Source organism: Catharus ustulatus, chromosome 3, assembly GCF_009819885.2.
Source record: "Catharus ustulatus isolate bCatUst1 chromosome 3, bCatUst1.pri.v2, whole genome shotgun sequence".
NCBI lineage: Eukaryota > Metazoa > Chordata > Aves > Passeriformes > Turdidae > Catharus > Catharus ustulatus.
In genome coordinates this window covers 110,345,838-110,364,778 of record NC_046223.1, presented here as the reverse complement: position 1 = coordinate 110,364,778, position 18,941 = coordinate 110,345,838, and the positions used below count along the sequence as shown (strand labels likewise).

At 39.7% G+C, this 18,941-nt stretch overlaps 1 protein-coding gene across 1 annotated transcript in view; it reads left to right on the top strand.

The window, feature by feature from the left end:
* Window positions 1–18,941, top strand: part of LOC116994475 (lipid droplet-associated hydrolase) — a 111,037-nt gene that overhangs the window by 88,536 nt on the left and 3,560 nt on the right. Inside the window, exon 6 of the mRNA XM_033056193.2 lies at window positions 6,938–7,020. Coding sequence (XP_032912084.1) covers window positions 6,938–7,020 — 83 coding nt within the window. The remainder of the gene's footprint in view (window positions 1–6,937; window positions 7,021–18,941) is intronic.

The window sequence follows — 18,941 nt, the reverse complement described above, 5'->3', positions numbered from 1 at the left end:
TTTTGAGGTTTTTCTTCATCAGATATCTGTGAAGATTTTGTCATTTGATCACTGTAAAATGAAACGTTCAAGGTAGTGCTGAGAATTCTAAGGGAACATGATGAATTTGGCTCTGTAAATTTCATTATTGATAAAGAAATATATTTTTCAAAGACTAATTAATAGACATTTTTGCACAATGTTTTTCAATTGCAAGTATTTTTAAGGCAGTCTACAAAACACACTTCATTGACATAACAGCCTGAAGCGTGTTTTTAAAATGAGGAAACTGAGACGTAGAGATTTTGTAATTTGCACAGGGTCTCAGAGGATTTCAGTGATAGTTCAGAAAAATTCCAGAGCTCTTGACCTTTCATCCCACAGTCTTGTCTTTCACATGTAATGATTTTTCAGAATACTGATTTGTCTTCTTTTACCTTTACTGAATCCTGGATATTTCTCTCTTTGATGGGTAGTGAAAGACGGTGGTGGATGCCAAACAGATTGAAGCTACACACTCACCCTAATCCAGCATGGACACTGAGGTCACAGCTCCAGCAGAGCTTCCACACAGCCCATTAAGTGCATTTCCTACATTAGCATTTTGAGCCACAGTCGTGCAGTTTGCTGGATTTGTGCAGTGGCTGGTTCTGCAGGTTTGGGTGAAACAGTTTCACACTGGAAGTTCAGTATGTGGGCTCTACATTGCATCTTAAGTATTCTACTTGAAATCATGACAATAAAACCCAATAAATATTTTTTCTTGGTAATGATTCTGGGAGTCTCTAGCAATTTCCTGCTAAAGTAAGCATTGGCACAGTTTGTAAATCTTTCCAGAGACTGTAGCACCAGGTAGCAAACACTGACACGGTGATCTCACAGGACAACCTTCCTCTTCAAACCTGGTGAAAGATTTCAGATCCCATTCATTTTTTAAGTGTCAGCTTCTGGTTGTGCCCAGTTCACAACCTGATTTTCCAAGCTGCTGAAAAGCTCAAAGTAAAAGTCCTTGAGAGCCTTTTGAGATGACTTTCTAATTGCACATAAAAAAAGTAAGTTCTGAGTTATTTCCTTAGAAAAAGCCGCTTGGTATTCATGAAATAAGGAAACAGAACAAGTTTTTTTGAAAAGGAAAGAACTAAATATTCAAAAAATGCCAAGGTTAGCAGAGTATAGCATTAGGAAATAGCAGAGAGATTTCTCCCTGAACTTGTGACTTAGCTTTTGAGAAAAATAGCTTTTCTGGAGAAGCCCAGATTGACATTCCATAGCAGCAAGAGCAAAGGTTACTGTTCCTGCTTTATAATGGTATATCTTTAAATATAGCTTTCCACAGACATTAAACATCTTACAGTAATGTAGATTAGAGGGAAGCAGTGGATTTCGGACATTTGGACCTTAATAAAAATGTTCACAATGTCTCTCATTATTTTCTTCTAACAAAGTTTGGGAAATATGACATACCTGAAGCACCTACTAGACAGATGTATGACTGCCTGGAAAATGGGATTCAGGAAGAATTTTGAAACTGGCAAGATGTATCTAGTAGGGTTTTGTAACAGTCTTACCTTCTTCCTTTAGTATTCAGTAGCTGTTGGGGATATGACCAGCAGAATACAGTATGTGTGTTTGCTGAAGTTACAGAAAGCACCGTGCTGGGGTATGCTGCAGATTTGCTGGAGAGGGACAGGATCAAAGTGACCTTCACAAGCTAAGAGAAATGTTGGGGGGCAAGGAAAGGAGAATGCTGTCATTTGTTAAAGAGCCAAGTTGTTCTGTACTTAAATTTCTTACAAGGATGGTAAATGCTGGAATTAAGGAATAATTCCACAAGAAAATATCATGGGGATATTGTGGGTCACAAGTTCATGTGGGTTAACGTGTTGTAAAATGAGGCATGACTCTCATAGAGAAGCTGAAAGAGGTGCAGCTCTGCTGTTGAAGAGAGAGAGACACACTGGCATGAGCTGAAATTCTTCGTCAGTAAAATTCAAGAGAGAGATGAACCACTGGACATATCCACAGGAAACCAATAAAGAATAGTAGCAGATGTAGAGAATGGTACCTAAAAGGTGAGGTTAATATTAATATAAGGTATCTGCTCTTTGTTGAGATTTGCCCTAAAATTAATTGTATTAGCTGTGTTTACAATTAAGAAGCTCAGGACAACACACTTAAAGTGAATGCGTCAAATATGTGTATGGATAGGTTTCCTGTGGCAGCAAGGTCCATAATTAATTGCATATGGCCTTTAAAAGTATTTCCTTTTATTGTTTCATATTTAAATGTGTTATGCTCTAAGAGAGGATGCCATGCCAAAACCAGTGTGCCATGAAGTATCACGAATGTGATGGCAACAGATCTTTAATTGTACTTCTTTGATTGTTTTCCCCACCATTCTCAGTTTTGCAGTGTCCCTCAGGGGTTGTGGCAGTCAGCAAACAGAATGCACAGTTCTTCAGGTGTGGTTTCTGTAGTGGTACTCCAGAATCCTGTATCATCCTCCTCCTAGTGTTTATGAAACTTGGAAAACTTCTGATTGGACTTTTGAGTTAATGCAGATAGTGAACACCAGTCTTCTTGGGGCTCTCTGGATGCCAGTTACATTCTTTGCTTTGATTTATAAGCTTGTAATGGAAAGAAATACTTTGGGTTTTTTCTGCATGTATCTTGATTTCTTTAATTTGAACCTCATTAGTGCATTGATTCTTTTTCTCTCTTCTCATTGGATCTCTCACATTCTCACTGCTTGCTCCTCACAAACTGATTAAGATTGTGTCCTGTATAAATGCTGTCAATAAAATACTTATCCATTTACCAGATCGTTAAGAAATAAGGCACCCATTTGTTATAAAATCGAGCTGGACTAGAAGCTTAGGCCAGGATTCATTCCACCTCAGTTTAGGAATTTGATTCAGATTAAGGTCTAAAGGTTTTATCTGAAAGTAGAGTAATCTTGAGAAGTTATTTAATCCATAGGAGAAATTACCAATTTGCCAGGTGTGTTCAGTGATTATTTAGAGATTTTAAAACAAAATTTCAAATTGTATTATTTTATTATTATTTATTTAAATTTTATTATTATAAATTTATTATTTTGAAAATTGTGCTTAATCTAGACCTTCTTTATTGTTATGTAGAACAGATTATCTAAGCCTATTTCTTCTATTTGCTTCCATACTCCTTATCATATGACAGCCTTTAATTTTACAGATGTTTAATTCCAGCCAAAGTTTTTTATGTCCTATGTGAGCGAGTTTTTAAAAGACCTGCAATTTTTGTCATCTGGTTATGCATACTGAAGAATTTTCAGATAAAGTAAAGCAAAATCCTATTTTTCTTTGTAAAATCAGTAGCAATTAGATGGCATTTTCTACTCGCAAAGCCACAGGACAGGGTGATTCTTGTGTAGCAATATTGTTATTAACTCAGCAATTCTCTGTTTAGAGTTCTTTCAAACCCTTAAATAAACCTTCTAGCCCTGATGTATTATGTTCTCTCTCTACTGTTGCTGCTTTTCAATATCTCACTACCCAAAGAGAAATTGTTATTTGCCAGAAGAAGAATATAGAGAGCAGAAACCTGAATGAATTGAACAAGAAAGTTGGATGCCATAAAGTCATTTATCTTCCAAATGGCATCATTATCTTCTTTAGCTGCTCCCTTAGCCTGTACAAATTCTGTTGTAGGCCTCTTGTTTCTGATAAACCTAAGGAATATTTTATTGTTTATTTTTAAATCCTTTAATGTTTGTTCTTGGAAACCTACTTCTGCTCTTTGCAATTTCCTCTTACTTAACGCCTGCTGAAGTTTAAGTTCCTGTTTATTGGTTTCCCTAGGATCATGTTTCCAAAATTTGAAGGATTCCTGTTTGGTTGAAATAGACTCTTGAACCTTGCTGTTCATCCGGTTTAGCTTAATCCTGCCTTCCTGGTACCCTTTCTTGCACAGTACCCAAACCTGCAGAGACATTTCCTTTTGAAGTACTGCCCTTATTGCCTTTGCTGTCTTACGTTTTTACTTTTAGTATCTGTGACTAATCTCAGTTTACTAGGTGTGTGAACTCCAATTCAATTGTTATAATTTATTGAAAAAATCACACAGGCCACCCAGAACCATGAGCAGACCACACTGAGAACAGGAGGTTGGACAGAGGATCCAGGAAGGTGGGAGAAGGGCAGCAAGCAGTGCTTACTGTTCCCACTGTGGGACTGAACCGGGGGTGGAGAGCTGCCTGCAGAGTCCCAGGAGTTGAATCTGTCAGGTGCTTTGTGAAATCTTCTAAATCCAGTGAGCCACCTTGATCACCTGAAGCACCAGCACTCAGAGTAGCAAGGGCTGCTCTCCACATCTTGCCTTCTGACACAGAGCAGGACTTTTGGCAAACACCTTCAGTTGTAGGTAGTAGTTCTGAGCCCTAGTCATGGAGTTACATGATAGAAACAGGACTCGATCTGAAATGAATTACATACCTGTGGAATTCCTCATTATGGACTCACAGATTTGTTTTTGGTTGGTTTTGATTTTTTAAAGATGATCCAGTTCTAACTCCCCTGCCATGGATAGGGACACCTTTCACTAGACTTGGTTGTTCAAAGCCAAGTCCAGCCTGGCCTTGAACACTTCCAGGAAGGGAGCAACCACAGCTTCTCTGGACAACCTCTGCTAGGGCCTCACCACCCTAACAATAAAGAATTTCTTCCTAATATACAATCTAAACCTGCTCTCTTTGAGCTTAAGGCCATTGCCTCTTGTCCTGTTACTCCATGCCCTTCTGAGAATTCTCTCTGTCTCTCTTGCAGCCCCTTGGATAGTGGAAAGTGCTATAAAGCCTCCCCAAATCCTTCTCTCATTTAGGCTGAGCAGCCCCAAGTCTGTCAGCCTGTCCTCATGGGAGAGGTGCTCCAGCCCTGTCATCAATTTAGTGACTCTCCTCTGGACTTGTTCTAGTTTTCTTTCCTATCTCTTATTTAAGTTTTTCCTAGATGTTTTTGAAGATGCATTCGAAAATGTGTGTCTTTCTGAAAACAAGATGTGTGATTCATCAGTTTGGAGCTGGCTTGGATGACTGGATTGCTAGACATGAAACTGCACAGAGACCCCCTTTCACAGCAGAGCAAGATGGGACCAGGAAATTTGTTGGATTGTCTATGACAGCCCTTTCATCTTTTCAAGGAAAGGAAGAACTTGGACGAGCTGCATTCAATGTTTAATTGAAGAAGGCAGAGCTCTGCAGGCCTATAACTGAACTGCATCTGCTTTGGCTGGCTCAGAAGTAGATATTACTTTCTAGGATTTTACTTTCTTTTCATTTGGGAGCACTGGCTTTGTCTATTAACATTTGATCTCCAGTGCCATCACTCATCTCTCTGGTGGCATTCTGTTTCCTTAGAGCACTGCTGGAATTCAGCCAGCTCCATGTTTTGGTCACCACCAAAGACCTGTGTGATTGCCATTTCCTCCCCTATCTCACAGTGTGAGAATGTTTTACTCCTGTCTCAAAGCAGCATCAGATCCAACACTGTCATTAACTACTTGCGCACAGAACTTCATTGGTTTAGATTTTAAAAATTGTCAGAATCTTTCCATTTTCTCTTGTTTTTCAGGAGAGGATTTAGTATCTTAAAATACTTTCAGTCATTCTGAGACCTAGAAATTGAAGTGCTTTTGTATAATTTAGCCACATTGGTTTTGCAAACTGATGAGAATGTAGAATATTGTCATTTATTTCCACATATAGGTTATGAATGTCTTTGTGATCAGAGGTCAGGGGAGGCTTGGCCATTTTATTAGCCTGCTAAGCTGACTGGTCCAAAAAAGAGATAAAAGAAGTGCTAATTCTTTGGCTAGCTTCACATTTCTTCAGTACAGCATGATGATGACAGAAATTGATAGCCCTTATTAAAACATCCTTTCAAGATCCTCTCATATTCTGGTAACATAATGCATAGAGTAACTCTTGATTCTGCATTTGAATACATGAGGTTTATTCTGGCAGCAGAATTCATAATCTACAGTGCTTGTTCAAAGCCAGGTTTCGGACTGTATGTTGAGCTTCTGTAGGTTCTGTTGTATGACAAGTCAGGCTAGGTGGACACAGTGTGATCCTTCTGTGTCAGAATGTTTAAATTGGTGAATATTTAGGCATCCAGGCAAACCCACTTCTCAGAAGTGCTTAGTTCCCATTGCTCTTTAACATACAAGGGACATGCCTGAGCTCAAGACTTCGTAAAATTAGTTAGCTGTTCGAATGTTAAACTCAATCATTTATGTTTCTGAGACAGTATCTTGCAGGTCAACTCAAAATTAATTTCACTAAGCTATTTTTAATACTTTACATTCCAGAAAGCTAAGGCTTAGACATTTGGTGTCCAGTCCAGTCCTGACTGGATAGGTACCATCAGTTTCATGAAGGACAAGCACATATTTCTAGTTGCCATTGTTTTTATTGTTTGTTGTGTTGAATGTTTGAATGACTTGCATATTGAGATGTCAGCAATTTAATCATTTACTGATTAATGATGCCTTGTAATGTATGCTTTGTATTTAAAGCCCAGTCTTGAAAACCCATAGGGGATTTTCATACTGACCTTTACCTTTCTAAAAGCATGTAATGAAAGCTTAGAGTTCTTTCTCTGGTCAGGACAGAGAGAATCATCACCACGGGCTGATCTAGAAGTCTGTAGGATAGATGGATAGTTACAATCCAAAGATCCTTTCCCTTTCCATTAATTATAGAATTAATTAATAGGAGGTGACTTAGTTCAGTCTGTATGCCTTTTTAATCATTTGCTTAGGTGAGATAAACTCTGCTCTTTCTGTCAGTGGCATTCTTTTCATGGGATTATTGAGATGACGACTGCTCTAGCGGCTCTGCTTTTTTGTGGAGTTGTGCCTGTATTGTTGTTTCTAACAGTTTTGCTATGATTGACATTATTGCCTGTTTCTTTTTCTGCAGCCAACATCTTGTACATGGCAAGCCAAGAAATGATGAAGGTGGTGGAAAGAGACAGTACAACCATAAAGCAAAATTTAAAGAAGGTAACTGTTTAATCCTCAGTTTTCAAAGGAAGGAAGCCCACATGCATGAGATGTTACACCCAGTTATATTTGTGCAAAACCAGAATTTCAGCAGGCCTGATTCTGCTTTTTTATGAGTGTCATTCCATTACCTTTGGAGAAGCCATTAAAGGAGTCACTGATCCTTAAAGTGTGTTGATGCACACCTTTGCAGATGTGGCATTGGTCACTATGAGATGTGCCAATCCATCTGGTTTGTTTTCCTTGTGGAAGAGAAGCAGTCTGTGTTCTGGCTGGGCATGAGGTGTGGCTCCCAGTGGGGTCTGTAGTTACCTGGGTTCTGATCAGAGAAACTGATGAACCAAATCCTCTGGCTTTGCTGCTGGACGGTTCAAGAATATTATTTATCCTCTGGGCTGTGGAGTGTCATTATTATGATGGGATTCTGCAGGTTCAGTCCTCCAAGGCTTCAAAATGGAACAGAGAAGAGTCAGCAAAATTAGGGCTCCATCATTTCAGTCATTGGACTGCAGTGTAAGAGAAATTCCTCAGAGGCTGGAGCTACTGCTCTACAGGTGCATTAATTCATTTCAGGAACCTTTCTCGCACTGAGCTTTCTTGTCTGTATGGATTTATTTTTGAAAGAGATTCTGTAAAGTTCTTATCTGGACCAATCGCATTTTCCCAGTCACGGCTCAAGGGTTGGCACAGGCCAGGAACTGTTCTAATTGGAGTTCTGGTGTGGTCACCCTGTGGTCACCATGTTTTGGAGACTGAGATATTTTAATAGAGTGACCATGGCCAGACAATTCCAGATGGCTTATGAGCCAGAAAACTGTCACATTTAATAAACTTCTATTGAGATAGCCTCTGTGGGAGTAGATAATCAGTATAACATATTCTACTGTATCCCCTTCCCTCTGTCCATTTTTTTGTATCATCCCTGTCTTTTTGCTGGAAAAACGATTCTAGCCCTTTGCACTGGAAGAGATTTTCCTCAAAGAATGGAGTTTTCTAGGACAGAGGTCCTAGATCTCTGTAAAATTACTCTGTGCCTTTTAAATAGAAATGGTATAAAGTTCAAAGTTCATTTCACAAAGCCGTCTTTCTTTCTGTGGCTGAAAATAGACTTATTTTTTATTTAGCCCATTTGCCTTCTCGGCACTTTGAAAGGTATGTTCATATTTTAAAGGAGCTGAAGTAGCACATGTTAACAGGGATCCCTGCACTGTACCTGGCATGCCTGGGTTTTCTCATTTTTGTTGCAGGGCACTCAAGGTTCTGTGGTTCATGGGGAATCTCAGTGAAGAGACTGAAGAGTTTATCTTGCAGACTGCAAATACTCCCATTGTCTTAAACAAAATTTTCCATGGGTTGATCCAAAGCCCAGTGAATTCAAGGAAAATGGTTGATTTTATTGACTGAATCACTCCTCCAAGTGTCAGGGAGCTGGAGGGTCTGCCTGTTCCCTAAACCACGAGCCAAGGCTGAACCCACACGGGTAGTGCCCTCTCCAAGCAGGAGAGCACGGTCTGAGCAGAGCATGGTCTACTGATTGTCCCAAACAAGGGAAAGCAATGAAACAGGTTCTGCATCCCTCCAGAGAATCCAGTCAGGAGCAGAAGAGGACAGGGCAGAGACAGGAGTGGAGACAAGGCTACCATGTGGGTGCAAAGTCTATCCGGGAGTGATTGCCAAAGACATGGCAGAAGAGAAGCTGCAGGGTGGGAGCCATCCAGGTGTCAAGCTGTGTGCAGTGTAGATCTGATGTTGGTCTGGGACACGGGGCCAGGGCTGGAGTCACTCCACAGTGTAGCTTGGGAGGCTGAGAATAAAAAAGGACAGAACTGGAGACCTTGGAGCCCTGTGCAGGGAGCGTGGGCTGGGGGCCAGGCAAGGCTGGTGAGAGCTGCCAGTGCCCTGAAGGGTGGGACTGCAGGTCCCTGTGTTGGCCAGGGTACAAAGTGAAGAGTGCAGGAGCAGGACTCCAGGTGCTTGTGGAAATGTTAATCACAAGCACATGCTTCCAGTTAAGCAGAAATGCTTTGTTGGGTGGGACGGTGGTGGTGACAATCAGCTGCAGCTCCAGTGACTTCAGGTGGTCTCTCAGATGCTTCACATTACAAAAAATCTGGTTTCTTGTACTGAGTGAAGGCCCATAGCCAACAGTAAGAGTTTGCAGGTGTCCTAGTCTGCTCTATCTGTGCTTTTGTTGACTCTGTCAATCTAAGCATGGCCTTGGCAGGCAGGAGCTGTTTTAAACCTGTGTTAACTTTCTTTTATTGATTCTTCTGTGTCCTCATACATTTGTGGCAAACATACTCAAGAAAACAAAAAGCTAAACCAAGCTTATAAGCAAAAGCAAACTGAAGAAAAAACAGGTCTAAAAGTGAAGCTAAATGCTTCTCTTTTTTCAATCTTCTAGTAACTTCTGGGAATGTAAGAATTAAGGGAAAAAATTTCAGTTGGCATTATGTTAAATTTGAAGAGTATTGACAATAAAAATGGGCTTAACTTATAAAGGTTGGAAGTTTATAAAAACAGGAACTATAGTCCAAGTTGCTATAGAACTGGCAAGCTGTTACTTCAAAAAATTTATACTGTTTAGTAGTCACTGTGATCATATGGTAAAAGCCAATCTTAACACCTGACTTTGCCAGCTGCTGTGGAATAGAAAAGTTATTTCTGGATCTTATTTGCATTCTTTGATCTGAAAGAAGAGACAAAAAATTATTCCAATCTTTCCATGTCCAGGTTTAACTATAATTAATACTAGCTAGGAGAAATTTTATCACCAGGCTGCAGATTCTTAGTCTAACAAAGTTAATTGCTTGGATTTATGTTGAAAGAATGGGAGCTGGAATATTGTTTGGATAATTAAGTGAGGTTTTTCACTTAAACTCTTTTAAAGTCAGCAGTTGTGCACATGAAATAGCAGTGGAACTGTATGAGGAGGATGGAGACCTGTCTTCTAACGAAGTAATACATGATAGAGCCTTTGAAATATTGTGTAAAACTATTTGTCGAGATCAAGCAGTATATGGATGTCCAGGAATTTGAGCTTCATGTTGCAGTGACATGGGGGGTTGTGATAAAATAGAAAATCCAAACAAATAAGGTAAGGGATACTGATAAAAGATTTCCTCAGCTCTGGAGGTTAATTATTAGCTGATCATGTCTAAAGCAGCTGAGGTACCTACGTTCTTTCACTGTAATAACACCAACTCCCTTTCCTAACAGAAGCTGGAGGCAAAGATACTACTGAACTAGAGGAAGTTTATTGTAATTCCTGCACAAAAGGAAGTGGGTGTAATTCCATGTTCTTAAAAGGTGGATCAGCACTGACCATCATGGAGCTTTTACAAAGAGCATTTTAAAAAAAGTTAAAAGGCACAGGAAAATGTATATGTTGGGCATTCACTAGCATGCCTGTAATGGACAATGATATTTCCTTATAGAGATTCTCTACAGCACTCAACTTTTTAAGTTTGCATCATGCCCTGTTCATTGCTCTCTTTTAAGACTTAGCCTTATTGACTTTTTTTCCTAAGCATATAAACCTGTTATAATAAATATAACCTTATATAAATCAAGAAGATAATTACATGAAAGGGTAAAACTGGGGTGCTTATGGAGGAAATTGTCTTAAAATAATCACTCCTCAGATTTTGTATTTATTGAGAGGTATCTGGTTCATTAGTCCATGTGCAATACGCAATAGTCCTATTTTGAAATGTTCCAAAGCCCTTTTAAATCCATCGAAGAGCTTCCACAGGCTTCAGGAATTCTTGAATCAGTGAACTTTTGTAGTGGTTCGTAATTTTTAAAGATCATAAACCATCTCCTCCAACTGTTAACCAAATACATTCATACGTTCCTTGAGTTTTTTGCCAGTAGGCTGGTGTAGCAGTTGCATTGATTGCCTAAGGAAAAGGACAGGAAACATCTGAAGTAGAGATATAAAGATGAAAAAAGCAACAACCTGTTGTCTGAGAAGAAAGGTATAAAGTGGAGATTTATCAATGCATTAACCTATTTTCACTCAAAGTGTAGAAGTTTGTATTGTAGGTGGCTTAAACCACCCATGTATAGATGGTTAAGTAGGGAAGAAATACAATTAATGAATTAATGAAGTCTGTGTTTACTACTTTGTGCTTATTCCAATGGTGTATTTAGAATTTAAAGCAGTGCAAGTTTATATCACACCAATGATATCATAGATAATGTGTTCTCCTACAGCGTCACCTAAACAGTGACATGCAGAGATTTAGAAAAAAGGCTGAAGAGTGAAGCATTTCCTTTCCACAGAGAAGTGCTAGACTTTTCTTTTGCAAAATTGTCCTTGCTGGAGAAATTTTTTACAACTAAGCAACCAAGAGCTGTTTTGATTCCCTGAAGCAGCTGTTTTGATGTTGCCCAGTGTTTTCATTTGAGTCTCTGTAGACATCCACGGGGTTAGTAATTATTCCCAGTGACAGGAGCATGATCTGAAGATACGTGCTTAAAAGAATGCTACAAATACTTCTCCTGCCCACAGCCTGAGTGAGGTGCTTGCCTACATTTGTGAAAAACCTTCCAAACACTCTTTTTAAATAGGTGCAAAGTGTTCTCTCTAGCCAAGAACACCTCTTTTTTTGGCTGGTCTCACATCCTTTTTGGCCTGTGCTCCCTGGAGGTGCAGAGTTGAAGCCAGGGAAGTTGCACATGTGCTTGGGGATTTTGGTGCCTGTGTCATTTAACCACAAGAACCACCTTCTCTTTGAAGTGCCCAGAATGCCTAATCAGGGATCAGCAGCTTCTCTCCTTGGTGGAAAAGGATCCCAGTGAGCATTTTAAAAAGTCCATGTACCACAATATACTTACCTGTGATATTTCATTCACTCTGTAACTGAGCGCCTGTTACCATCATTTTTGCTGTGTGGTATTCTAGTAAAGAAGTGATGACAAGAATTTCCAAAATTCTTGGGGTGGGTGTAAGGTGTGTGCTGCACACAATGAGCAAAGAGACCAATATTTCCCCAGCCTTCTGAGGAAATTTAAAAGTTACCACTGACCCCTTACTACCCCTTTATTTCTTACCTCCTACTGTGTATACCACTGGGAAACGTTGCCTTTTACAGCCAGATGCTTATCCTGCTGTTACAAGAGAGATTTGACTGATTTACCTTACATAAAGTCCCACTGAATGTGGACAGTGTCAGGCTGATACTCAGAGAGGAAAACTGTTTGCAGTAAATACAGTTGGAAGGCTCTGTCCCAGCAGTAGTATTGCTTAAATAGTGGTTTCAGGTCTGTTTGTTTTTATTTTGGTATTTATACAGACTTGACTTCTGAAATATTCATGTTCCTGACACATCTAAAAATGTACCCTCAAAATGCTTTTAAGTCTTTAAAAGTAACATAGATAATATAAATAAGTTAATCACCCTGATTTGTTGATATATCCTTTGCATCCTTTTTAAAAGCACAGTTTTACTTGGCATTGAGTTTGACCCATCATTATCTGTGAGAAAGTGGAAATAAAAGTGGCCTCTCTGGATCTCATGGGTGTTTGTGCAGAGCAGCATTGATAATAAACTGCACCAGAGTTAAAGAGAAGCCCTTTTCCTTTTCTCAGTTTACCAAGTCTCAACACTGATAAAGGCATGAAAACTGTGTACATCACCGTACCTGACGCTGGGGAGAGAGAGCACTCACACATCTGGAGTTACAGGCAAAGTAGCCACTACATCAGGCCTGTTGTATCCTAATTCTTCTGATAGTAAAATGTTTCTCCACCTCTTTTCAGACAGAGAAGCTGGTTTTATTTATGCTGGTTTTACAACACTGGCCACCATTATGTTAAATAAACTCCTCACAAGCACTTGAAGCACCCATTACACCTTTGGTAGAAGTCCTACAGGTTGATATTTAAAAAGAGCATCCTGGACCCCAGATTGTCAGCTGCCTCTTCTCAGAACAGTCCAGCTGAGAACATTTGGTTTCACACTGCCCTTGGAAAGCTGAGAAAACCCAGTTCTGGTAAAACAAGCTGAGAAGCAAGTTCCCAGGACCTTACCATCAAACTGTCTGGTCTCAACCATGGCAGGATCATGAGGGAATGAGATGGTATCTCAGAGAACCATATCCCAAAGCATTTAGGGCTTCCTAGGGCAATGCTAGCTCTTTGAATTCCTAGAAGCCAGAGTATAACTGAAGCAAATTTTTAAAAAGTATGTCCCAAAACAGTCTGTTCCCATGTCATTTATCCTATTCTTTTGGCAGGATAAGGTGGAGACACTTTCATAATTCCAAAGAAGCTAAGTAATTTTCTATAAACCTTGGTTGAAACTAAAATTAATTCTGGGATAATGCCTTTTAAACTAGTTTTCATCGAGAAGCAAATAAAACTGCTGGCTGGTTAGTGTCGAGAGATGTCACCCAGAGAGAAGCTGCTGGGGCAGCCAGTGAAGGCATGGGGGAGTAATTCTGATAAAATGTGAATGTATCAGAGACAAGAATTTCAGCAAGGACACTGGTGCAGTCCTGCTATTGCATGTGTGCCAGTCCTTTATATCCACAGAGATCAGTCCTTCACTCTTGGCCATCAGCTGGAGTGGTGCCTGCCCATGTAATAAGATCCTAAAGTTGTTGTAACATGCACCAAATTCCTGAGAGATAGAAAAAAAAATCAATTAATATATTTTAACCTTTTTTATTTGTTTTTCAGTGATGGTCTATGACAGTTGCAGAAGCAGCAGAAAAGAAATCTCTCTGTAATTACTTCTGTGAACTGTCATACATACTATAACAAGTGCCAATGGAGTCAACTGCAGGAAATCTTTATTATTTTCTTAGAAACTCTTTAAAATGTAAACATCCTGTTGATACAAATCTCAGATTGTGCTGATGTTTACTTAGCAGCTGCCATCATTGTGCAGTGTCAGAGTACACACACCATATTACAGGGTACAAGGCTGACAGAACCCTATTTGCACTTGTGTTTTATTTTACAGAAGCTAAGGCTGAAAATGCTTCTGAGCCATTTAATGGTAAATCGTCATCTAAGAATACTACTGTTACTTTAAAGCTACTTGAAGTTTAGAAATTGCATAACTATTTCAAATGCAGCATTGAAATGGCTAGCAAAGACAGCCCATGTCCCTTCACTGTGCCCTCAACAGCAGATCCCGAAGGAGGACACGTTTTGGTCACTAAGAGCAAGCAGGATATTGCATCAGGAATCATAAAGTCTTTGTCTTGTCCAGTGGTAGCTGCCATTTCCCTTCTGAGTCAGGAATACCTGGAAGTTTCACCATTCAATATTGCAAAAGAATAAAAGATAATACTCTCACCCTCGTGGCAGAAAAGTTAAAAAAAAATGCAAATATTGGAAAGTTTAAGCCCAGAGCAAAAACAGAAAGAACTTCCTATTTATTGTTTTGCAAATCTGTTTATATTTAAGCTAGGCTAATTATTTTGGGGGCCTGACTCATTATTTCTGAATGCTTGGATTGGCAGCAGCTTTCCATTGCTGGTGCAGTGGTTGTGCTGACTCAGGATGTCTTTACAGCCATCCACCATCCACAGGAAAATATGCATTTTACAGATCCATGCAGGCCATACAGTGCATGCCAGTGTTCCCTACATTAATGGAGATCCCATGTGCCTCTGGTTACACATGGTTTGTTAATTATTCCTGCCTGCCTGCTGCAATAGCAAACCTCCTGATGTTAAAATTAAGATGGGAAGATGGATTCTGGAAAATTTTCTTTAAATATATCTAAAATTATACTGCTTATGTATTAGGAAAGAGGGTGACATTTTAAAGTCTGTATATATCATGTCTGTGTGTGACACAGGCAAAGAGCAGGTACATTTTGTTATTCAAAAGGAGATCCTCAGTTTCACAAATAGCAGTCAAGTAGCTGTCAGGTTTCCTAGGCCCTGTACCAACATCTGGAAAATTTACACCTTGATTGCAGTCTTGCTCTTTCTCATAATCCAGTAATAAAGAAGCATTTTGAAAACATTTCTGCAATTAAAAAAACCACTTCTGTTGAAATTTTGGATGTGCAGGCATGGGCACATGGACACAATGCACACACCGACACCTGCACATGAAATAAACAGGCAAAACGACTTCAGCATCCTCAAATCTTCTGTTTAAAAACTGTTCTTAGTTGGTTATAACAGAGCCAAACCTTATTTAGTTGCACATATGACACAGGTGTCTGTCCTACCTTGACTGGTTTTATTCCAATCAGAAGGACTTTACAATGTCTACAAAAATAAAGCTCAGGGGAAGTGTATTGTTTTCTCATGGTAGCAGTTCCTAGCTTTGAGAGGGTGGCTTCTCATTCCAGTGTAGAGGAGACAGGTGCTGAGCTGGTAAAGAACTAGTGAGGGAGCAGCAGACAGAGAGGAGGAGGAAGAGTCAGGAAGAACCAAAGGCTCTGTTTGTTTGGCCAGAGGAAGGCTTGTGGTGCTATATGAGGTGCTGGATTGGAGCTACCCAAGCAAGGCCATCTTTCTGAATGTGTGGTGGAAATGGGGATGCCTGGTACACAGGTAAACACCACAATACAGTACCGGTGTGTGGATGTTTTTATGCTGAACTGAAGCCAGCCCTGCTCACAGGAGCCGCTGATACTCTCAGAGATGCTTGAGGAACAGCTCTGGGAGCAGAGCTGGAATTGAGACTCAAGACAAGATGGATGACCCAGGAGACTAACATTTGGACTTTTGAGGGCAAGAATGTGGGACTAGAACAAGAAGCAAAAGTAGTAGGAATTTGAAATAATGAGAAAAGGGGAATAGAACTGAAATAAAGAACCAAAGGGGATGTAGGGCAGTCTTGAGACCAGAAAGGGACAAGATAAAAGAAGTCATACCTTTAAAGAGTGGACACATGACTGGAAAACAAGACCAGTAGCTGGTAAAAGTTCTGCCCTCTTCTGCTTGGATTGCAATCTAAATTTCCAAAATACTATTGTTCCTGTTCTTAACAGATGCTATTTATTGTGTTTACCTTAAGAACCAAAGCAGAACAATGGAAGGGAATTTGCAGAGATGGATAGTAAGTGGTGAGGACCTGATGTTCCCATGGAGGTACCTGAGAGGGTTATCACTTTGGCCAACAGTTGTCTGGTCCCATGGACCAGTCTGGTCCATTGGTGACTGGAGCTTTTTAAGTGTGATCCTGAAGAGACTCTTTGCTTTAGTTTCAGTTGCAAGAACTCCCTGTGGTCCAAAGTATGGTAACCAAAGTATGATAAATATGGACAAACTGGACATTTACTTCAAAAACACACCATAGATTTTCAAACTAAATCATTAATTTCTGTGCTGGACCCCTCCAGTGTGACACCAGCAGGAAGGTGTCCCATGTTCCTCTGGCCAGAAGCTGACAGTACTGCTTCTTTTAATTGCACCATGACCTTAAGGAACAGAGAGGCCTAGAGCAGCAAATCCAGAGGTGTTGACACTGTTGGCAGTGCTTGTAGGTGCTACTTGTGAAATACCTGGGGTTTGGTTTACCTCCTCAAAGCCCACCAGACTGTACACACAAGTTCTGCTAAAACCAGTTGCATTACCAAACATTTCACAGTTGGGGAGCACTGGCCTCAATTCAGACACCTTTTGTGTAAGTATTCAGCACTGATCTTTCATCAAAACATCCCTTTTCCTTTTTCTTCTTTCATTAATCAAAAGAGCTGAATAATGAAGGAGGCAGCAGCATGCAGAAGTCCTACTTCATCTGTGGCAGAAGGGGTAAAATACCTATTGAAATAAAAGTGAATAAGTTCATGGTAAAGGTATCTAAACTTTAAAGAGAATGGGCTCCTGGTGAAGTCATCAATATTTTTCATAGATAGTCAAAGTTTGTTCTCATTTTTCTGAATATCTGATTTAAGACCTTGAAATGTGTATTACAGACAGATAAACAGTGTTTCAGAACACCTGCAAGTGCAGTCCAGGAGTGCTGTCCTTTGAGTATAGTCAATACTGTGTAATGCTGCACATGCTGGAAAACCAGCTCGAGGTGTTTCACTCTACACTGCTTTCAAATTAATAAATGTAGTTTGACATTAATTTCTGTGCTTCCCCACCTGCAAAATGAAGATAGAAATTGCCACTAAGGTGTTTCAAAACTAAATTAATAAATGTGAGCATGTGAATCCTGTAGTAGTGCGTGCCAGAGGAATGCAGAGCATAAAGAAAATAAATCCTGTCTGTAAACCATGAAATATGTAGTAAATAAATCCTCAGACCGCACACAGAATTTAAAATGAAAAGTACTCTCAAATAGCAGCTCATCAGCTGAATGTCATCCTGTCAGTGCATTGAGTCAAGGATCCTTTGGATCATGCAGTGAAAGATTAAACTGTAATGCAAATATACCAGGGGTAAGCTAAGAATGCACATAAATCTTCTATTTAGGCATTTTCAAATCTGTGAGTTCTCAAGTTTACAACCCTACCTGGAGAACAGCCCATTTCACAGTCCATACAGACTAAGCCAAGTATTTTATCCACCTTTCTAAGTGTAAATGGCTTTTCATCTTTTTCTAGATGATCATGTGATGAGTCTCTGTGACTTGCCTTTTGAAAAATCTAACCATTTCAAGGACTACTCCATTAAACTGGAGCTGCTCCATTGCTTTCCCCCCGTCAGTTTTATAAACTTTATTTCTGTATCTGTTGGTAATGGAGCCAGGGTTAAACATAATTTGTTCATTGCTTCCAAAAGGCCTGAATGCATCTGGACATTTTACATTGGCTTTTCTGAAGAACTTTTGCTAGTGTGATATCTTGTGACTGATGAATTGAAGGCTAGAAGTGAACAACACACCTTGTTTTCAGCAAGTAATGAGTGACAAAGGAAACCAGTAATGTTTGTTACCATGGGATGGTTTATGTTCTATGTTTTGCACATAAATATAAATATAACTGGGATTGGTGTCTGTGCAACTGAGATACTGTATTTTGGATACAGCCAATAGTCAATCATGTACAAGATTTGGGGAAACTTCAACAAGACAAAAGTGAGTTAGACAAAACCGTGCAATAGTTTGTGAAATGCAGACTGGGCTCTTAGCCCACCTCTACCCCAGTGGGTCCATTTATTTATATTCCACATGGCTACAAAAATGATGGAATTGAAGATACTTGTGATGAAAGGAAAACTTCTTGTCCCCTAATTTATGTTAGCATTGCTCAATTATTCACTGAAGTACAGAAATGAAATATGAAACAAATGCGAATGATGGAATTGGGCCAAGCTGTGTGTGTGATGTGTTGAGCAGTCAGCATCCTTCTGGTACCTGCATTCAAACATTTTAGAATGAAGAGTGCTCCTCATTAATCTTGTTCTTGTACAGTCTGAAATCCATAGGCTTTTACTCTCTTCCATAAAAATACTTTCCCCTCATATACTTTATAGAAATTGAAAAGCATAGCTATAGCATGCAAAGTCGAGATGAAAATGGGGACAAATTATGAAAATGACTTGGGGAAACATGACATTCCCTATTTTTAAGAGAGAGAAAAGACACTTCCCTGAATATGGTATTTTCTTGGAATTTACTACTTCAGTGTTTAGGTGGGCTCTAGAGCAGGCAGCACCTGCTTCATGTATGTCATCAGCCAAGGGTATTTGGACAAGATCAAAACAAAATGGACTTTTGCAGAATTTCAGCTCCATGTTACAACCCAAAACAAAGTTGTTTGTTGGTCTCTGGGAGGTGCCTGCAGTCCACACAGGCAGCACTTCACAAGGATAAGATGGAGAGTTGGGACAGTTCAGCCTGGAGAAGGGAAGGCTCCAGGGAGATTTCAGAGCACCTTCCAGTACCTAAAGGGTGCCTGTGAGAAAAACGAGACAAAATTTTTATCAAGGCCTGTTGCAATAGGACAAGGGACAGTAGTTTTAAACTGAAAGAGGATCACTTCAGACTAGCC